Raw genomic sequence first — 16,930 nt, forward strand, 5'->3', positions numbered from 1 at the left:
AACTTGCGGAGTGAGGATTTGAACCTAGGTCATACTCTTCGTCGGCCACAGCCACCCTTTTTTTACATTCGTAGGAAGATATGGTTCACACTGTGCAACACATTGATCTTTTCATTTTACTCTTCTGTAGCTTGTTCCATATCAACACACAGCCCCGGCTAAGAGGTCGAGAGGCAGCCATTTTGTTTGTAGTCTGGAAGGACTGCAAATACCGGCACCCCTCGCGGCAGCGGCCCTCTACACACAACAAATCCCGGCATGCCCCTGAGCGGCCCGAGGTGGAGGGTTCTAGAAGGCGTGACGTGGGGTCGAGAGCGGGATCGGAGGCTGGCGCCTTTCGGCAGTCGCTGTGGGTGCAGCTGCCCGGCCTCGGGACGCGGGCGGCCGAGGCCGCCGTCGCAGCCTCCTAGTCTCGCCGGCTATGGCTACGCTCGGCCGGCCCTTTAGCGGCCTCCCTCTGAGCGGCAGCTCGGACTTCCTACAGCCGCCGCAGCCGGCCTTCCCCGACCGGGCCTTCCCGCCAGGGGCTGACGGCGCAGACTTGGCCCCGCGATCGGGACCCCGCGCAGTCCCTAGCAGCCCCACCGGGAGTGCGGCGCGCGGACGGTGAGGAGCCCGTCGGGCTCAGGGAGGGCGGGCAGGCTGGGCGCCCCTCGCGGCGGGCACGGGCAGGGGCGCGGGCTCCGCGCCGGGGCTTCTTGACTTTCCCTCCCCACGGCCCTCCGCGGGAGCTTCGCAGCCCAGTTTACAGATGAAGAAACTGATCCCCAGAGACGTTAACTGTAAGTCGCCTGGGGTCGCACAGCCCAGGAGTCCGGTCCGAACCTCGGCCCGACTGTGTCCCCGAGAAGTGAGACTTCCAGTTGGAACCTGGGCGACTCGGTCTGGGTGCCCCCTGGGCGCCGCCGCCGTTAGTGACAACTTTCAGTGTCTCATCTGCAAAGTATGCCAAGCATGGGATAGAAACGGGTCCTCTTAGTGAGATTATGCAAATAAAGTGCTTAGCACAGCGCCTGCCCCGAGGATATTTTCCCTCGTTTGGTCCTTCCTAATTTGTCTTCCACCTTGACAAAACGACAAGTTGAGATTTCAGTGCCCAGTTTTGTCGGGGCAACCCACCGTTACCCGACTGACCTGTGATTTGTATCCATCCCACTAGGCTCAGAAAGGGACGTTTGGGGTGTGGGGATGAGCAAGATTATTGGAGCAAGAAAGAGGATACTGAAAGCACAAGCTCGAGTACATTTCTGAATTGACTGATTTTTGTTTGTTCCAACAGTGTTTCTGTTCACTGTAAAAAGAAACACAAGCGAGAGGAGGAGGATGATGAGTAAGTTTCAGTGGTTGTTTATTCACTCTATGGTCACCGTTATGAACCCATGTTGTAGTCTGAATTACTTGTTTAAGTGAAAAGGTGAAACATTAGATGAGCGTCTCTGGAAAGACACAGAAATTAGCGACACTGGTCTTTTAGAGAAAGTAACAGTGGCAGACAGGTCAGAGGGAAACTTTTCGCTTTGTAACAAATTGTAGTGTTTGGATTTTGAGCCGTGTTAATGTTACATGCACAAAGTAAAATAATTTAAAAAGTACATATTGAAAAGTTTTTTTTTTTTTTTTTTTTAGACGGGTCTCCCAGGCTGATGTCGGCTCAATGTAAACTCCGTCTCCCAGGTTCATCCCATTCTACTGCCTCAGCCTCCCTAGTAGCTGGGACTACAGGCGCCTGCCACCACGCCTGGCTATTTTTTTGTATTTGTTTGTTTATTTGTTTAGTAGAGAGGGGGTTTCACCGTGTTAGCCAGGATGGTCTCGATCTTCTGACTTCGTGACCACCCGCCTCAACCTCCCAAAGTGCTGGGATTACAGGCCTGAGCCGCCCCAGCCTGAAAAGTGTCTTTTTTTTTTTTCTTTTTTTAAGTCAGGGTCTCTGTCACCCAAGCTGGAGTGCAGTTGTGTTATCACAGCTCACTGCAGCATCAAACTCCTTGGGCTCAAAATGATCCTTCAGCTTTAGCCTCCTGAATAGCTGAGACTACAGACTTGTCACCATGCTCAGCTAAATTTTTTTTTTTTTTTTTTTTTTTTTCTTTCTGAGACGGAGTCTTGCTCTGTCGCCCAGGCTGGAGTGCAGTGGCCGGATCTCAGCTCACTGCAAGCTCCGCCTCCCGGGTTCACGCCATTCTCCTGCCTCAGCCTCCCGAGTAGCTGGGACTACAGGCGCCCGCCACCTCGCCCGGCTAGTTTTTTGTATTTTTAGTAGAGACGGAGTTTCACCGTGTTAGCCAGGATGATCTCGATCTCCTGACCTTGTGATCCGCCCGTCTCGGCCTCCCAAAGTGCTGGGATTACAGGCTTGAGCCACCGCGCCCGGCCTCAGCTAATTTTTTTAAAAAATTTTTGTAGAGATGGTGTCTCACTATGTTGACCAGTCTGGTCATGAACTTCTGGTCTCAAGCAGTCCTCCTAGCTCTGGGATTACAGGTGTGAACTGTTGTACTAGACCGTATTAAAGCCTTTTACTCCACACCCCTGGTTTTCCCCACCAGAAATAACCCATTACCTGCTTTCTGTGTCTCCTTTAGACGATAATCAAAAAATTTACCAAGTTTTCAAGTCTTTTTCTTTCTTTTTTTTTTTTTGAGACAGGGTGTGATTCTGTCACTCAGGCTGGAGTGCAGTGGCTGTTTTTTTACATTCGTAGAAAGATATGGTTCACACTGTGCAACACATTGATCTTTTCATTTTACTCTTCTGTAGCTTGTTCCATATCAACACATAGAGGTTTATGTAATTTCTCTTTAAGTAGTTGAGTGGAAGCCAGGCGTGGTGGCTCAGACTGTAATCCCAGCACTTTGGGAGGCTGAGAAGGGCAAATCAGGTGGTTAGGAGTTTGAGACCAGCCTGGCCAACATGGTGAAACCCTGTCTGTACTAAAATACAAAAATTAGCTATGGATAGTGGTGTGTGCCTGTAATCCCAGCTACTCAGGTGGCTGAGGCAGGAGAATCGCTTGAACCCAGAAGGCAGAGGTTGCAGTAAGCCAAGATCACGCCATTGCACTCCAGCCTGGGCAACAGAGTGAGACTCCATCTCAAAAAACAAACAAAAAAATAGTTGCGTGGGATTCTATTGTGGGACTTGGTATAGATGATTAACCAATTTCCTATTGATGGATTTCTAAGTTATTTTCTAATCTTTTGCTATTACAAATCTACCCTGACCATTCTTTTGAAGTTCTTTGTATATGTTTGGAAGTATATGAATGGTTTCCTTGATGCGGAATTGCTGGGTCTTAAAGTGTGTGCATTTAAAGTTTGAACGTGAGTTTTTGCCAGTTTATATGCCCATTAACATCTTCTCAACACAAGTGTATTTTTAAACTTTGGGATTGCTGCCCAACTAATACATGAAAAATTACATCTCATAAACAGGCAGTCTAATAGAAAAAGAAGTAAGGCCGGGCGCGATGGCTCACTCCTGTAATCCCAGCACTTTGGGAAGCCGAGGCAGGTGGATTACGAGGTCAGGAATTCAAGACTAGCCTGACCAATATGATGAAACCCGGTCTGTACTGAAAATACAAAAATTAGTCAGGTGTGGTGTCAGGTGCCTGTAATCCCAGCTACTTGGGAGGCTGAGGCAGGAGAATCGCTTGAACTTGGGCAGCAGAGGTTGCAGTGAGCTGACATTGTGCCACTGCACTCCAGCCTGGGTAACAAAGTGAGACTCTGTCTCAAAAAAAGAATAAGAAGTAAAAAGATTTCTCAAAGATAATATCCAAGAACAACCAAATAAAAAAGTGTTCAACCTCATTATCTTTAGGGAAATGCGTATTAAAGCCACAGTGAGATGCCACTCTACCCAGATATTGGGATGCATGTGAAGCACCAGGAACTCTTAAACATGGGTAGGAGTGTAAATTGGGACCATTAGGATCATTAGGCATACACATTAAAGTCCTGAGTTGGCATCCAGTGTGGTGCCTCATGTCTGTAATCCCAGCACTTGGGAAGGTCAGGGTAGGTGGATTTCTTGAGCCCGAGAGTTTGAGACCAGCCTGGCTAACATGGCGAAACCCTGTCTCTACTAAAATACAAAAAAATAGCTGGTGTGGTGGTGCGTGCCTGTAATCCCAGACACCCCAGAGGCTGAGGCAGGAGGGGAAGGCAGAGGTTACAGTGAGCCAAGATTGTGCCACTGCACTCCATCTTAGGCGACAGAGCAAGACTAGATTACCATTTTGGGATGCTGGCAGTATTCTATATCTTTTTTTTTTTTTTTTTTTTGAGACGGAGTCTCGCTGTGTTGCCTGGGCTGGAGTGCAGTGGCCAGATCTCAGCTCACTGCAAGCTCCGCCTCCCGGGTTCACGCCATTCTCCTGCCTCAGCCTCCCGAGTAGCTGGGACTACAGGCGCCCGCCACCTCGCCCGGCTAGTTTTTTGTATTTTTTAGTAGAGACGGGGTTTCACCATGTTAGCCAGGATGGTCTCGATCTCTTGACCTCGTGATCTGCCCGTCTCGGCCTCCCAAAGTGCTGGGATTACAGGCTTGAGCCACCGCGCCTGGCCTCTATATCTTTTCTTTTGTTTTTTCCCCCAGTTTTGCTCTGTTGCTCAGGCTAGAGTGCAGTGGCGCAGGCTCAGCTCACTGCCACCTCTGTCTCCCAGGTTCAAGCGATTCTCCTGCCTCAGCCTCACAAGTAGCTGGGATTACAGGAGCATACCACCACGCCCAGCTAATTTTTTTTTTTTTTTTTTTGAGACGGAGTTTCACTCTTGTTGCCCAGGCTGGAGTACAATGGCGCAATCTCCACTCAGCACAACCTCTGCCTCCCAGCTTCAAGTGGTTCTCCTGCTGTACCTCCTAAATAGCTGGGATTACAGGCATGTGCCGCCTTTCCCGGCTAATTTTGTATTTTCAGTAGAGACAGAGTTTCTCCATGTTGATCAGGCTGGTCTGGAACTCCCGACCTCAGATGATCCTCTTCCCTTGGCTTCCCAGAGTGCTGGGATTACAGGCATGAGCCACTGCGCCCAGCCAATTTTTTGTATTTTTAATAGAGAAAGGGTTATGTCATGTTGGCCAAGCTGGTCTCAAACTCCTGACCTCAAGTGATCTGCCTGCCTCAGCCTCCCAATGTGCTGGGATTACAGGCGTGAGCTACTGTGCCAGACCAGTATACTGTAGCCTTTTTTTTTTTTTTTTTTTTGAGACGGTGTCTTGCTCTGTTGCCCAGGCTGGAGTGCAGTGGCACAATCTCGGCTCCCTCGGCACAACCTCTGCCTCCCGGGTTCAAGTGATTCTCCTGCCTCAGCCTCCCGTGTAGCTGGGACTACAGGTGTGTGATGATTTTTTGTATTTTTGGTAGAGACGGGGTTTCACCATGTTAGCCAGGATGGTCTCGATCTCCTGACCTTGTGATCTGCTCGCCTCGGCCTCCCAAAGTGCTGGAATTACAAGCATGAGCCACTGTGCCTGGCCTATTCTGTATCTTAAATTACATTGTCATCATTGTTTGTTTTGTAATTATTTGTTAAGCTGTATGTTTGATGTAATTTTATGTGTGTAGGATTTTATAGTTAAAAAGGTTAAAGAAGTTCAGATTGTTTTAATTTATATTTGTTAATTATAAGTGATATAGCCGGGCGCGGTGGCTCAAGCCTGTAATCCCAGCACTTTGGGAGGCCAAGACGGGCGGATCACGAGGTCAGGAGATCGAGACCATCCTGGCTAACATGGTAAAACCCCGTCTCTACTAAAAAATACAAAAAACTAGCCAGGCGAGGTGGCGGGCGCCTGTAGTCCCAGCTACTCGGGAGGCTGAGGCAGGAGAATGGCATAAACCCGGGAGGCGGAGCTTGCAGTGAGCTGAGATCCGGCCACTGCACTCCAGCCTGGGTGACAGAGCGAGACTCCATCTCAAAAAAAAAAAAGTGATATTGAACATCTTTTTTTTTTTGAGATGAACTCTCATTCTGCCGCCAGGCTGGAGTGCAGTGCCGTGAACTTGGCTCACTGCAACCTCTACCGCCCGGGCTCAAGCGATTCTCCTGCCTCAGCCTCCCAAGTTGCTGGAACTACAGTTGTGCGCCACCAGGCCCACTTTATTTTTGTATTTTTAGTAGAGACGGGGTTTCACCATGTTGGCCAGGGTGGTCTAAATCTCTTGACCTCATGATCCACCCGCCTGGGCCTCCCCACGTTCTGGGATTACAGGTGTGAGCCACTGCGCCTGGCTGTTTATGCATATTTTCTATTGGCTTATTGATCTTTTTCTTACTCATTTATAGGAATTTTTTTTTCTTTTTGAGACGGATCCTCACTCTGTTGCCCAGGTTGGAGTACAGTAGCACGATCTGGGTTCACTGCAACCTCCGCCTCCTGGGTTCAAGCGATTCTTCTGTCTCAGCCTCCCAAATAGCTGGGATTACAGGTGCGTGCCACCACGCCTGGCTAATTTTTTGCATTTTTAGTAAAGACAGGTTTCACCCTGTTAGCCAGGATGATGTCTATCTCCTGACCTTGTGATTTGCTCACCTAGGCCTCCCAAAGTGTTGGGATTATAGGCGTGAGCCACCACGTCCTGCCGGGAAATCTTTATTAAGGAAGTAAGGGATTTATGTGTGTTGCACTTGTTTTCTTCAAATTTATCCTTTGTCTTTTAATTTTGTGTGTGTGTTTTTTTTTTTTTGCCATTGGACAGGAATTTAGGGGTTTATGTGTGTTGCATTTGTTTTCTTCAAATTTATCTTTTGTCTTTTAATTTTGTGTATTTTTTTTTGCCATTGGACACTTTGGATTTTCTAAACTTGTTGATACATAGATTCATAAAACATTAGATTTGAAAGTTCCCTTAGTTGCAAAATCACTGGGTCAGGCGCAGTGGCTCATGCCTGTAATCCTAGCACTTTGGGAGGCCGAGGCAGGCAGATCACCTCGTATAGTAGTTTGAGACCAGCTGGGCCAACATGGTGAAACCTCTTCTCTACTAAAAATACAAAAAGCAGCCGGGCGTGGTGGTACGTGCATGTAGTCCCAGCTACTCAGAGGCTGAGGCAGGAGAATTGCTTAAACCCAGGAGGCAGAGGTTGTAGTGAGACCCACTGACCAGAAAATATTTCTGTTCTTTATTGCCTTGGGATTACTGTGGATAACACAGGAAACTTTTTGCTTTTATCTTTTGGGGTTCTCTCTTAAGATGTTATTATAGATGCCTAAATAAATAAAAAGTTTAAAGTATAGAAACTATTGGCTTAAAAAGTTAATCATCTTTAATTTACAAATGGAGAAGTTGAGGCCTTGGGAGGAGGTGGGATGAGACATTTGGATGTCTAATGCCCAGAAGTGTGCTATCATATTATCTTTGGGACTTAATTATCATCGATCTCTATTTAGAAAGTGAACCTACAGGCATGAAATAACTTAGCCTAAATCATGTTGTTGGAGGTCAAAGTGCAGAACCCAGCTGCTAAACTCATTTGCATTTTATAGTGGAATTGTTAGATTGTGTGGGGAAATTGCCTGTTCCCTTTAGATTTATTTTGCTTTTTGGGGATGTGGACTCTCTCACTGTGTTGCTCAGGCTGGTCTCAAACACGGGGCTCAAGTGATCTCCTTCCGCAGCTTCCTAAGTAGCTGGGACTGTAGGCACACACCACCACACTTGCCTTATTCTGCTTTTTCCTCAAGATGCAACTCACTACTTTACTGTGACACTTTGGAGAAGCCAGGTTAGTTTTTCTAGGTCCTAGTTTCCAAATCAAAAAAAAAAAAAATGGATTTGATGAATTCTAAAGTTTCTATGAAGTACGAATTTGTTTAGGATGTGAAGACATTATGTTGCAAAGTGGGAGAAAATTGGACCCCACTATTGGTTGGACACTGATAGAGCCTCTGACATTTTGAAGGGGACCAAGAAATTAATGCTGTCCCCCCACACCTGTAATATTAATACTTTGAACAAACCTCATTAGATGTAAATTTTTGCTCTAAGGGAATATAGAATGGCTGCCAGACCATCTCCCTATATGTTTGATGGAGCAGTAGCAGTATGACAAAATATGCTGAATTGCTGACTTTGGGTTTCTTTTTTTCATTCATTCATTCATTCATGGTTTAAATTAGTGTCTCACTATATTGCCCAAGCTGGTCTTGAACTGTAGGCTCAAGTGATCCTCCTACCTCAGCCACTCCAAGTGCTGGTATTACAGGTGTGAGCCACCACGCCCAGCCAACTTTTGGTTTCTTTACTTCCCACTTGCCCTTTCCAGAACCAAATAAGCAGGAATGACTTTAAGGTCCCACATTGAACACTTACTGACTGAACAGGCAAAGTCTTGCAGGTGCATCTTTATTTGGCAAAGAGCAGTAGAAGAAAGCAGTTTAGTGTGGCTATGAGAATAGCAGGAAAAAAATGCAGTATTTTCCATCTTATAATCACACACTGTCAAAGTTTTTTAAATATAAAAATTTGATTGGAGATAGGAATGATAAACGTTTCATTTATATTAGTTGGGATTTTCATTGAATTTTTTTTCTGTTTTTCAGTTGTCCAGTAAGAAAGAAAAGGATAACTGAAGCAGAGCTCTGTGCTGGTCCTAATGACTGGATTCTTTGTGCACATCAGGATGTAGAGGGGCATGGAGTAAATCCCTGCATTAGTGGCCTTTCCGTACCTGGGATATTAGATGTTATTTGTGAAGAAATGGATCAGACGACTGGAGAACCACAGTGTGAAGTTGCCCGAAGGAAGCTTCAAGAGATTGAGGACAGGTAACTGGGCAGTGTATATATACATCTATTTAACATTTGGTGATACCTTGATCCTTAGCCTCTCAGAAAGACTGTAAGTCAGAGAATTCAAAGTGTATGTTTTTTTTTGTTTTGTTGTTTTGTTTTGTTTTGTTTTTTAGACGGAGTTTTGCTCTTGTTGCCTAGGCTGGAGTGCAATGGCACCATCTTGGCTCAGTGCAACCTCCGCCTCCTGGGTTCAAGCGATTCTCCTGCCCCAGCCTCCCGAGTAGCTGGGATTACAGCTGTGCGCCACCAAGTCCAGCTAATTTTGTATTTTTAGTAGAGACAGGGTTTCTCCATGTTGGTCAGGCTGGTTTCAAACTCATAACCTCAGGTGATCCACCTGTCTCAGCCTCCCAAAGTGCTGGGATTACAGGCGTGAGTCAACCCCCCCCTTTTTTTTTAATTGAGACAGGATCTTGCTTTGTCACCCAGGTTGGAGTGCAGTGGCTCACTGCAGTCTTGACCTTTCAGGCTCAACTCACCTGCCCCCCTCAGCCTCCCGAGTAGCTGGGACTGCAAGCATGCACCACCACCCCTGGCTAATCTTTTTGTCTTTTATAGAGACGGGATTTCACCATGTTGCCCAAGCTGGTCATGCATTCTTGGGCTCAAGCAAGCCGCCTGCCTCAGCCTCCCAAAATGCTGGGATTACAGGCGTGAGCTACTGTGCTGGGCCAGTATACTGTAGCTTTTTTTTTTTTTTGGAAACAGAATCTCCCTCTGTCACCTAGGGTGGAGTGCAATGGCACAATCTCGGCTCACTGCAACCTCTGCCTCCCAGGTTCAAGCAATTCACTTGCCTCAGCCTCCTGAGTCACTGGGATTACAGGTGTCTGCCACCATACCTGGCTCATTTTTTTCTTGTATTTTTATTTTTATTTTTGGAGACAGAGTCTCTCTTTGTCGCTCAGGCTGTAGTGCAGTGGTGCGATCTCGGCTCATTGCAATCTCCACCTCCCGGGTTCAAGCAATTCTCCTTCCTCAATCTCCTGATTAGCTGGGATTACAGGTGCCTGCCATCACACTTGGCTAATTTTTATATTTTTAGTAAAGACAGGGTTTCACCATGTTGGCCAGGCTGGTCTCAAACTCCTGGCCTCAGGTTATCTGCCCATCTCGGCCTCTCAAGTGCTGGGATTACAGGCATGAGACACCGTGCCCGGCCACGAAGTATGTGCTTTTAAAGTGAATTCTCATAGAACTACTAAGTGTTTTCACTTACTGTCTCTGAATATTAGTTTTGGTTTATGTGATAATTCTCTGAAAAACATTCAGATTTGATTGTATGTAAAACTTTTTTGTTAAATGAAATGTTGAACAACCCCGAGTATAGTTTTTTTTTGTTTTGAGACAGAGTCTTGCTCTGTTGCTCAGGCTGGTGTAGAATGGCACGATCTTGGTTCACTGCAACCTCCGCCTCCTGGGTTCAAGTGATTCTCCTGCCTCAGCCTCCTCAGCTGAATTACAGGGATGTGTCACCACACCCGACAAATTTTTGTATTTTTAGTAGAGATGGGATTTCACCATGTTGGCCAGGCTTTTCTTGAACTCCTAACCTCAGGTTATCTGCCCGCCTCAGCCTCCCAAAGTGCTGGATTACAGGTGTGAGCTGCCACGCCCAGCCTGAGTATACCTTTTATACTCAGGTATAGCCTCATTTTTTGCTTGGTCTATTGCTGTATTACTTATTGCTTTTATCCTTTTTTATTTTTAAAATTTTGTCTAAATACTAGAATATATAATAGCTTGTCTAAATATTTTTTCTTCTGCTGATGCCTTAATTGATTTAGGATAATTGATGAAGATGAAGAAGTTGAAGCTGACAGAAATGTTAACCATCTCCCCAGTCTTGTCCTTTCTGATACCATGAAAACAGGTTTGAAGAGGGAATTTGATGAAGTTTTTACAAAGAAAATGATTGAGTCTATGTAAGTTTTGGTACCTGATTTCTATTTCTTTATGATCTTGCAGGGAAAACCCAGAGTCTAGATTCTGCCCATCCTGTCCTCCTCAGCTCTTTTTATCTCCTGATCACCAGGCAATCAGAGATTGGCTTTTTCCTAGTTCATTGGGTTGAGCAAAGTGCTTTACAAGCAGGAGTTTGAAGTATGGGGAAGTGGCTGCCTTGCCTACTTACTCTTTCATTCCTTTGAAGACCTAAAATGGACTGCAGTCTGCTATTTGGAAATGGAATGACTGGCAAGAGAGCCCACTCTCTCAAGTTCTTGTGATAGGATATAGGAACCACATTTCAAAGGCTCCTGTTTACCCAGCTTTCTAAATTACCCAGGAACAACATTGAGGCCTAGGAAATAAAAAAAAAAGTGGCCCAACAGTGAAAGTAGTTACTGCAAAGACTGCAAAACAAAGCTCATATTCTTGGCTCATTAGCATAGTCTTTCCAGGCCTTTAGCAGAGCTGTTTTGCTCTTAATCTAAACACAGTTTATGAGCTCAGTTATCTGGTTTCCTAGATCATCAGAGTAGAAGCAGAAACAGCAAATGAGAGCAGAGCAAACAAAACTCCTGACAGGGAGCTGTGACTACACTGTGAGGACAAGAGAGGAACCTGGAAAGCAAACACAATAACCTAAAAAGTAAAGTAGCCTGGGGCCTGTGAGTAATGATTAGCCCAGCCCTGTAATCCTGTAGTCCCTGTAGCCTCCATGATCTCAAATTGTCATTATTAACTATATAAAATAGTAGGGAAGTTGGTTATAAAGTGCCATTTAGGTATTGGCTAAGAAAGACTTTAGATCGAGTTGGTACTCAATGAGGGCAAGTTTCAGGTATCTGAAAAAACCTCTTAGGACACCAGTCTCAGTGAGACCAGATAGATGAGGCATTATTACCTTTGGATACAGGGGAGATGATTTGTGCTAGAAGTTCAGCTGCTATTTGGTCTTTATCACAGAGGTTTTGCATTAGGGTCCTATCTTGAGCTTATAATTAACTACCCAGCCCTAAGGGTGGGTAAATAGCCATAAGTAAGCTGGTCACGTTACCCTCCAGCCTAAAACATAGCACTTTCTGCTTTTGGTAGTTTTTCAGAAGCTAGCCTTTGAGGGTATTTCATTGTTTTGTTTTATTTTTGCTTCCTCTTTGGGCCCAAACACAATCACTGCCACAACGTGTGTATAACATAGTCATTTTGCCTTAACCATGAAGCTTGTTTTGTTTTGCTTTGTTTTGTGTTTTGAGACAGGGTCTCACTCTGTCACCCAGGCTGGAGTGTAGTGGCATGATCACAGTTCACCACAGCCTTGACCTCCCGGACTCAGGTGATCCTCCCACCTCAGCCTCCCAAGTAGCTGTGACTACAGGCACCCAGCTAATTTTTGTATTTTTTGTAGAGACAGGGTTCACCATATTGCCCGGGCTGGTTGCAAACTCCTGGGCTCAAACCGTATGCCTGGCTCGGCCTCCCAAAGTGATAGGGTTACAGGCACGAGCCACCATGCCTGACCCATAAAGCATTATACTTTGTACCTGTACTAAAAGGCACCTGAGATACTTTCAGCATGTTTGTCCACTGTTTCCTTTTCATTTATAATGATTTAGTATAAGCTAGCTGCCTACATCTAATATTAACCACAGTTTTAAAAAATTTCTAACAATCAAGGGCTCTATGTTTTCACATTGGATTTTTAGATACTTCCCATCACAGCATCATTACATCCACTTGATTTGGTTAGATATGCATGTTGAAGTGTGCAATGTTATGTATTTGAGGGGCGTTTCTAAAGATCAGTTGGAGCCAGGCATGGTGGTAATGTGCCTGTAGTCCTAATTACTGGGAAGGCTAAAGTGGGTAGATTACTTGAGTCCAGGAGTTAAAGGCTGCAGTGAGCTATGACTGTGCCACTGTACTCTACCCTGGACAACACAGCAAGACCCCATCTCTTTAAAAAAAAAAAAAAAGAAGAAGAAAGTAAAGATCAGTTTGTGTGTTCTAAATCTCCTGTTTTGCTACCATCAGTCCTTAAGGTATTAGATAATGTTGGCTTTTCAACCTATAGCTTTTGTTTTCATGTCCTAAAATTTTTTGATAAAAGTCTGTATTTTATGTCTTAGGAGCCGTCCTTCCATGGAGCTTGTTCTCTGGAAACCCCTCCCTGAACTCCTTTCTGATAAGCCAAAGCCATCCTCTAATACTAAGAACTATACAGGAGAGAGCCAAGCTAAGCATGCAGCTGCTGGCACTGCCTTCCCTCAGAGAACTGAACTGTTCTTGGAACCTCGGCAACCAGGGATGTCTCTTTATAATAGTTTGGAGACAGCTACTAGCACAGAAGAAGAGATGGAACTCTAGAAACCAATTTCTACACTAAAGTTGTCAAATGTTAGAAGAATCCTGTGTTCAGTTATGAGACTCTTTGCATAGTATAGAGACTTGAAAGTTTTATGAAACGGGTGTAATAATATCTCCACCTGTGATTTGGGGGTGGGACTCTCATTTTGGGTAGCCATTTATTGACTTCAACTTTTTGCCAAGGAAGTTTATCTCAAAGGAAAAGCAGTTTTCTGTGGGGCTTATTAAAGGAATGTTGGTTTACAGTTTCTTCGAAGATTATAGCCTCTTCAAAGACAAGTATAGAAGCTGTATGTGTAAGGGTGACTTAAATCATATATCACATTGTCTAAACTATTCAGACACTTGGAGAATATTCTCATTGAATTAAAAAAGATGATTAAGAAGGATGCTCCTACTACAGCTGTATCCTGACAGTTAAGTCACAGTTTAGTGTGTAGATATGAGCTGTGTACAGTGGTGACTATATCTAATTGGGGAGGAGGGAAGAGAGCAGTAGCTTAAGCCTGTTGCTAAGAAATCTAATTTCTTAGCAACTTGTAATTTAGTTACCAATTCAGTATAGCTCGTTGATAGCCAATAGTATTGTGGCTCTCCTCTTTGACTATGAAAATAAGAGAGAAAGTTTTTCCTTCAAGGCTTTTGGGCCTTGTGCCACTGTTACTCCTTGGTTTCCCTTGCGTAATTGATAAGCCCAGTTATTCAGTAATGTTTACAAATTAATTGACTTTCAGTGATAGTTAAAAGACTGATGTAACCCATCTGCAGTTTGCCTATGGGAGAAGCATCCTTTAGTTCATCTTAAGGAAGTGCTTGGTCAACTAAACCCAGCATTGATAACTTTAGTAATTTTTAAAAAAGTTGTATTAGCAAGTTTTTTTTTTTTTTCCCACCGCAACCTCCACCTCCTGGGTTCAAGCAATTCTCCTGCCTCACCCTCCTGAGTAGCTGGGATTACAGGTGCCCACCTCCACGCCCAGCTAATTTTTGTATTTTTAATAGAGACCGGGTTTCGCCATGTTGGCCAGGCTGGTCTCGAACTCCTGACCTCAGGTGATCTGCCCACCCCAGCCTCCCAAAATGCTGGGATTACAGGCGTGAGCCACGGCGCGCAGCCAGCAAGTTATTTTTAAATGTTAATTTAGAAAACAGTGAATGATTAGCTGAAAATATATGAGCAGGTGACATTGAGGTTTACTGAAATAGCCAATCTGACTGGTGCTGAGACTTGTGCAGTAGGCCTAAAAGGTAGTGGAGAATTGCTTCCTGCTAGCAGGAAGCCTTCATCTTCTTGAGTACCTAAACCAGGCTTCAGGTGTCCTTTGAGGATAGCCAGGTTTGAAATTTGTAGTTTCTCAGGAAGAGCTCTTCTGTGTGGCAGGGGCTGATAGGGCAAAATAAAATGACAGTTTCTTTATTGCTACAGAGTATCCACTATAAGTTATTAAATGAGTGTAATGGTATAATGCCCTTCCATCACACAACAGGACACCACCCCAGTTTTGTTTTCTGGGTTTCTTCCCCCTTTGTAGGAATCAGATACCTTTTGTAGAAAAAAAATGGCTTATGCCACATAAAGGTGAATTTTTAGAAAGCACCTTCTAGGCGTTTTTGGAACCCTTACTGAAATCCCCTTGTTACAGATGGCGTAGAAGTCACAAGTCTGTTAATTGGACTGTTACTTCTTTGCCTGTTCCTGCTTTCTCTTTCTGTCTGGATAGTCAGGAAAATATTTAATGTTTAATATTTAAACAAAATATTTAATATCTATACAGTAAAATTATTCAAACTTCAAACCAGTATTGAAAGCAGTTGGAAACCAGCTAATAGTTTCTTAATCTCAGATTTCGAGATGAATGTAAACCGTATTCTTTCGAAATGTGCAAGTGTTTGATTCATGCCGTTTGATAAACTTCTGCCTTGTAGTCATTGTTTGATGGGACCAACTTGTCAAGTTTGTAGCCTTAAACAAATCTCCATGCTAAAAAATGTGTTCTAGTGCAACACAAAAACATGAAGTGACTGCCCAGAGGTAGAGTTAGTGTTTAGGTGGAAAGGAAGATGACAGCTTTCCAAAGAAGGACCTAAAACACACCAAGATTGTCTTCTACAGGAATTGTTGGGCAGGTCTCCGACTAAAGGTCTTACGATGAAAAGGAAGAAACGAGCCCCCAACCCAAGGCTCTGATACTACTGGTAAATGTAGGAGAGAATTAAGATTCTGTTAATTAAAATCCAAATAGAGCTTTAAGATTCTGTTAATTAAAATCCAAATAGAGCTTATTTCACAAGTCAAGTTACCTGATATTATAATTATTTCTGCAGGATAATTGATGTTTTATGTTCTTTTTTGGACTTTATCTTTTTGCATATGTTTCTACAAAAATTGTTTTCTTCATCCTTGTGGTGCTTATTCATCTGAGCCGTCTCCACAGTCCCAATGCCTCTGCTTTTTGTTTTACTTTTGTAGCATAAGGGTTTTGCTTTTGCTTTGCCTTAAGATTTCCCTAGGGAGTTATCAGGGCTTTTCGTTTTGTATAGCTTTTGCAGCATGGATCAAACATTGGCTTACTGTGCTAATGTGTGAAGAGAAAAAATTATCTAAAGCAGGTGAGCTTTAATGAACAAATGTGTATTTTATCTGAGTTTGAGTAGGGTGCGTGTGGTTTTTGTTTCTTGTTTTTGTTTTTTTTTTTGTAATTAATATGAAGAAAGTCCAGTTCTCATAAATATTAATCACTTAAAAAACTGCTACTCTTTCTTGAAAAGGTACACATGTAAAATTTAGGAAAATAACTAAGGTGGGGGCAGGAACCATAAGAAGAATGTTTACCAGCACGTTCATGTATTATTTTGGATTTAGAACTTGGCCTTGTTTTTCAAAAGTGACAAGAATGGTTCAGTTCTAGGAATGTTCTGGAAGATGCTGTTAATTTTACTTTAAAATGAGAATCTGGTGTTTCTGTATTTTATCGTTTTCAATAAAACTTAAGTGTTTTGGACTTTTGAGATACTTGTATTACTCCACTTAAATAATGAAATCAGATACCTCCTTTCCTCTTAATTGTAGTTGAAGCAGCATTCGTATCAGTGAAGGACTTAAATTTATGCTGAAGGGATGATTATGTTGGGATAAAGCTAAGTTTCATATTTGAATTAGCTATTCCCAAAATAGGTAGGCTATGTGTTGCTGTTCTAAAACCCATAGACTGCTTTCCACTCAGAGCAATTCACTGCTATTGTTAGTATTTAGATGGCAGTGGTAATTGTATTTAAAAATGTTCAAATGGGCCAGGTACGATGGTGCATACCTGTACCAGCACTTTGTGAGGCTGAGGCAGGAGGATCACGTAAGCCCAGGAGAGACGAACCTGGGCAATGTTAGCAAGACCTTGTCTCTTAAAAAAAAAATACATATATATATATATATTCAAATGTAGAGTTGGAAGAGTGGCATACAGAGTTCATAGAGGGGGTTGAGGATCTTTGAAAATGGGGAATGGAAAACCCAGTGATGTTTACTTACGTGGTTGTTAAATTTTTTTTTTTTTCAGGTGGAGTTTTGCTCTTGTTGCCCCAGCTGGAGTGCAATGGTACGATCTCGGCTCACCGCAACTTCTGCCTCCCGGGTTCAAGCGATTATCATGCCTCAGCCTCCTGAGTAGCTGGGATTATAGGCATGCGCCACCACACCTGGCTAATTTTTGTGGTGGTGGTTTTTTTTTTTTTTTTTTTTTTTTGAGACGAAGTCTCGCTCTGTCGCCAGGCTGGAGTGCAGTGGTGCAATATTGGCTTGCTGCAACCTCCGCCACCCAGGTTC

At 43.9% G+C, this 16,930-nt stretch overlaps 1 protein-coding gene across 2 annotated transcripts; it reads left to right on the forward strand.

Annotated features, from left to right (window-relative positions):
- The first annotated feature begins 246 nt into the window (after positions 1-246).
- CCDC117 (coiled-coil domain containing 117) lies at positions 247-16,112 on the forward strand. 2 transcript variants are annotated; one of them, XM_023190688.2, is made up of 5 exons: positions 247-606; positions 1,280-1,330; positions 8,551-8,775; positions 10,590-10,727; positions 12,873-16,112. In XM_023190688.2, the coding sequence occupies exons 1-5, from the start codon at positions 422-424 to the stop codon at positions 13,108-13,110; spliced, it is 837 nt and encodes a 278-aa protein (XP_023046456.1). In that variant the 5' UTR covers positions 247-421; the 3' UTR covers positions 13,111-16,112. The 2 variants fall into 2 exon arrangements, with proteins under 2 accessions (XP_023046456.1, XP_023046457.1); XM_023190689.3 differs by having other exon boundaries at positions 281-782.
- The last annotated feature ends 818 nt before the right edge of the window (positions 16,113-16,930 follow it).

Source organism: Piliocolobus tephrosceles, chromosome 19 (genome assembly GCF_002776525.5).
Source record: "Piliocolobus tephrosceles isolate RC106 chromosome 19, ASM277652v3, whole genome shotgun sequence".
Taxonomy (NCBI): Eukaryota; Metazoa; Chordata; class Mammalia; order Primates; family Cercopithecidae; genus Piliocolobus; species Piliocolobus tephrosceles.

What these genes read in the sequence shown, in the direction of transcription:
- CCDC117 (XM_023190688.2), top strand. Translation starts at nt 422, where the DNA reads ATGGCTACGCTCGGCCGGCCCTTTAGCGGCCTCCCTCTGAGCGGCAGC. An exon ending in CTTCAAGAGATTGAGGACAG is followed by an intron (nt 8,776 to 10,589) that starts GTAACTGGGCAG and finishes TAATTGATTTAG; the next exon opens with GATAATTGATGAAGATGAAG. An exon ending in AAGAAAATGATTGAGTCTAT is followed by an intron (nt 10,728 to 12,872) that starts GTAAGTTTTGGT and finishes TTTATGTCTTAG; the next exon opens with GAGCCGTCCTTCCATGGAGC.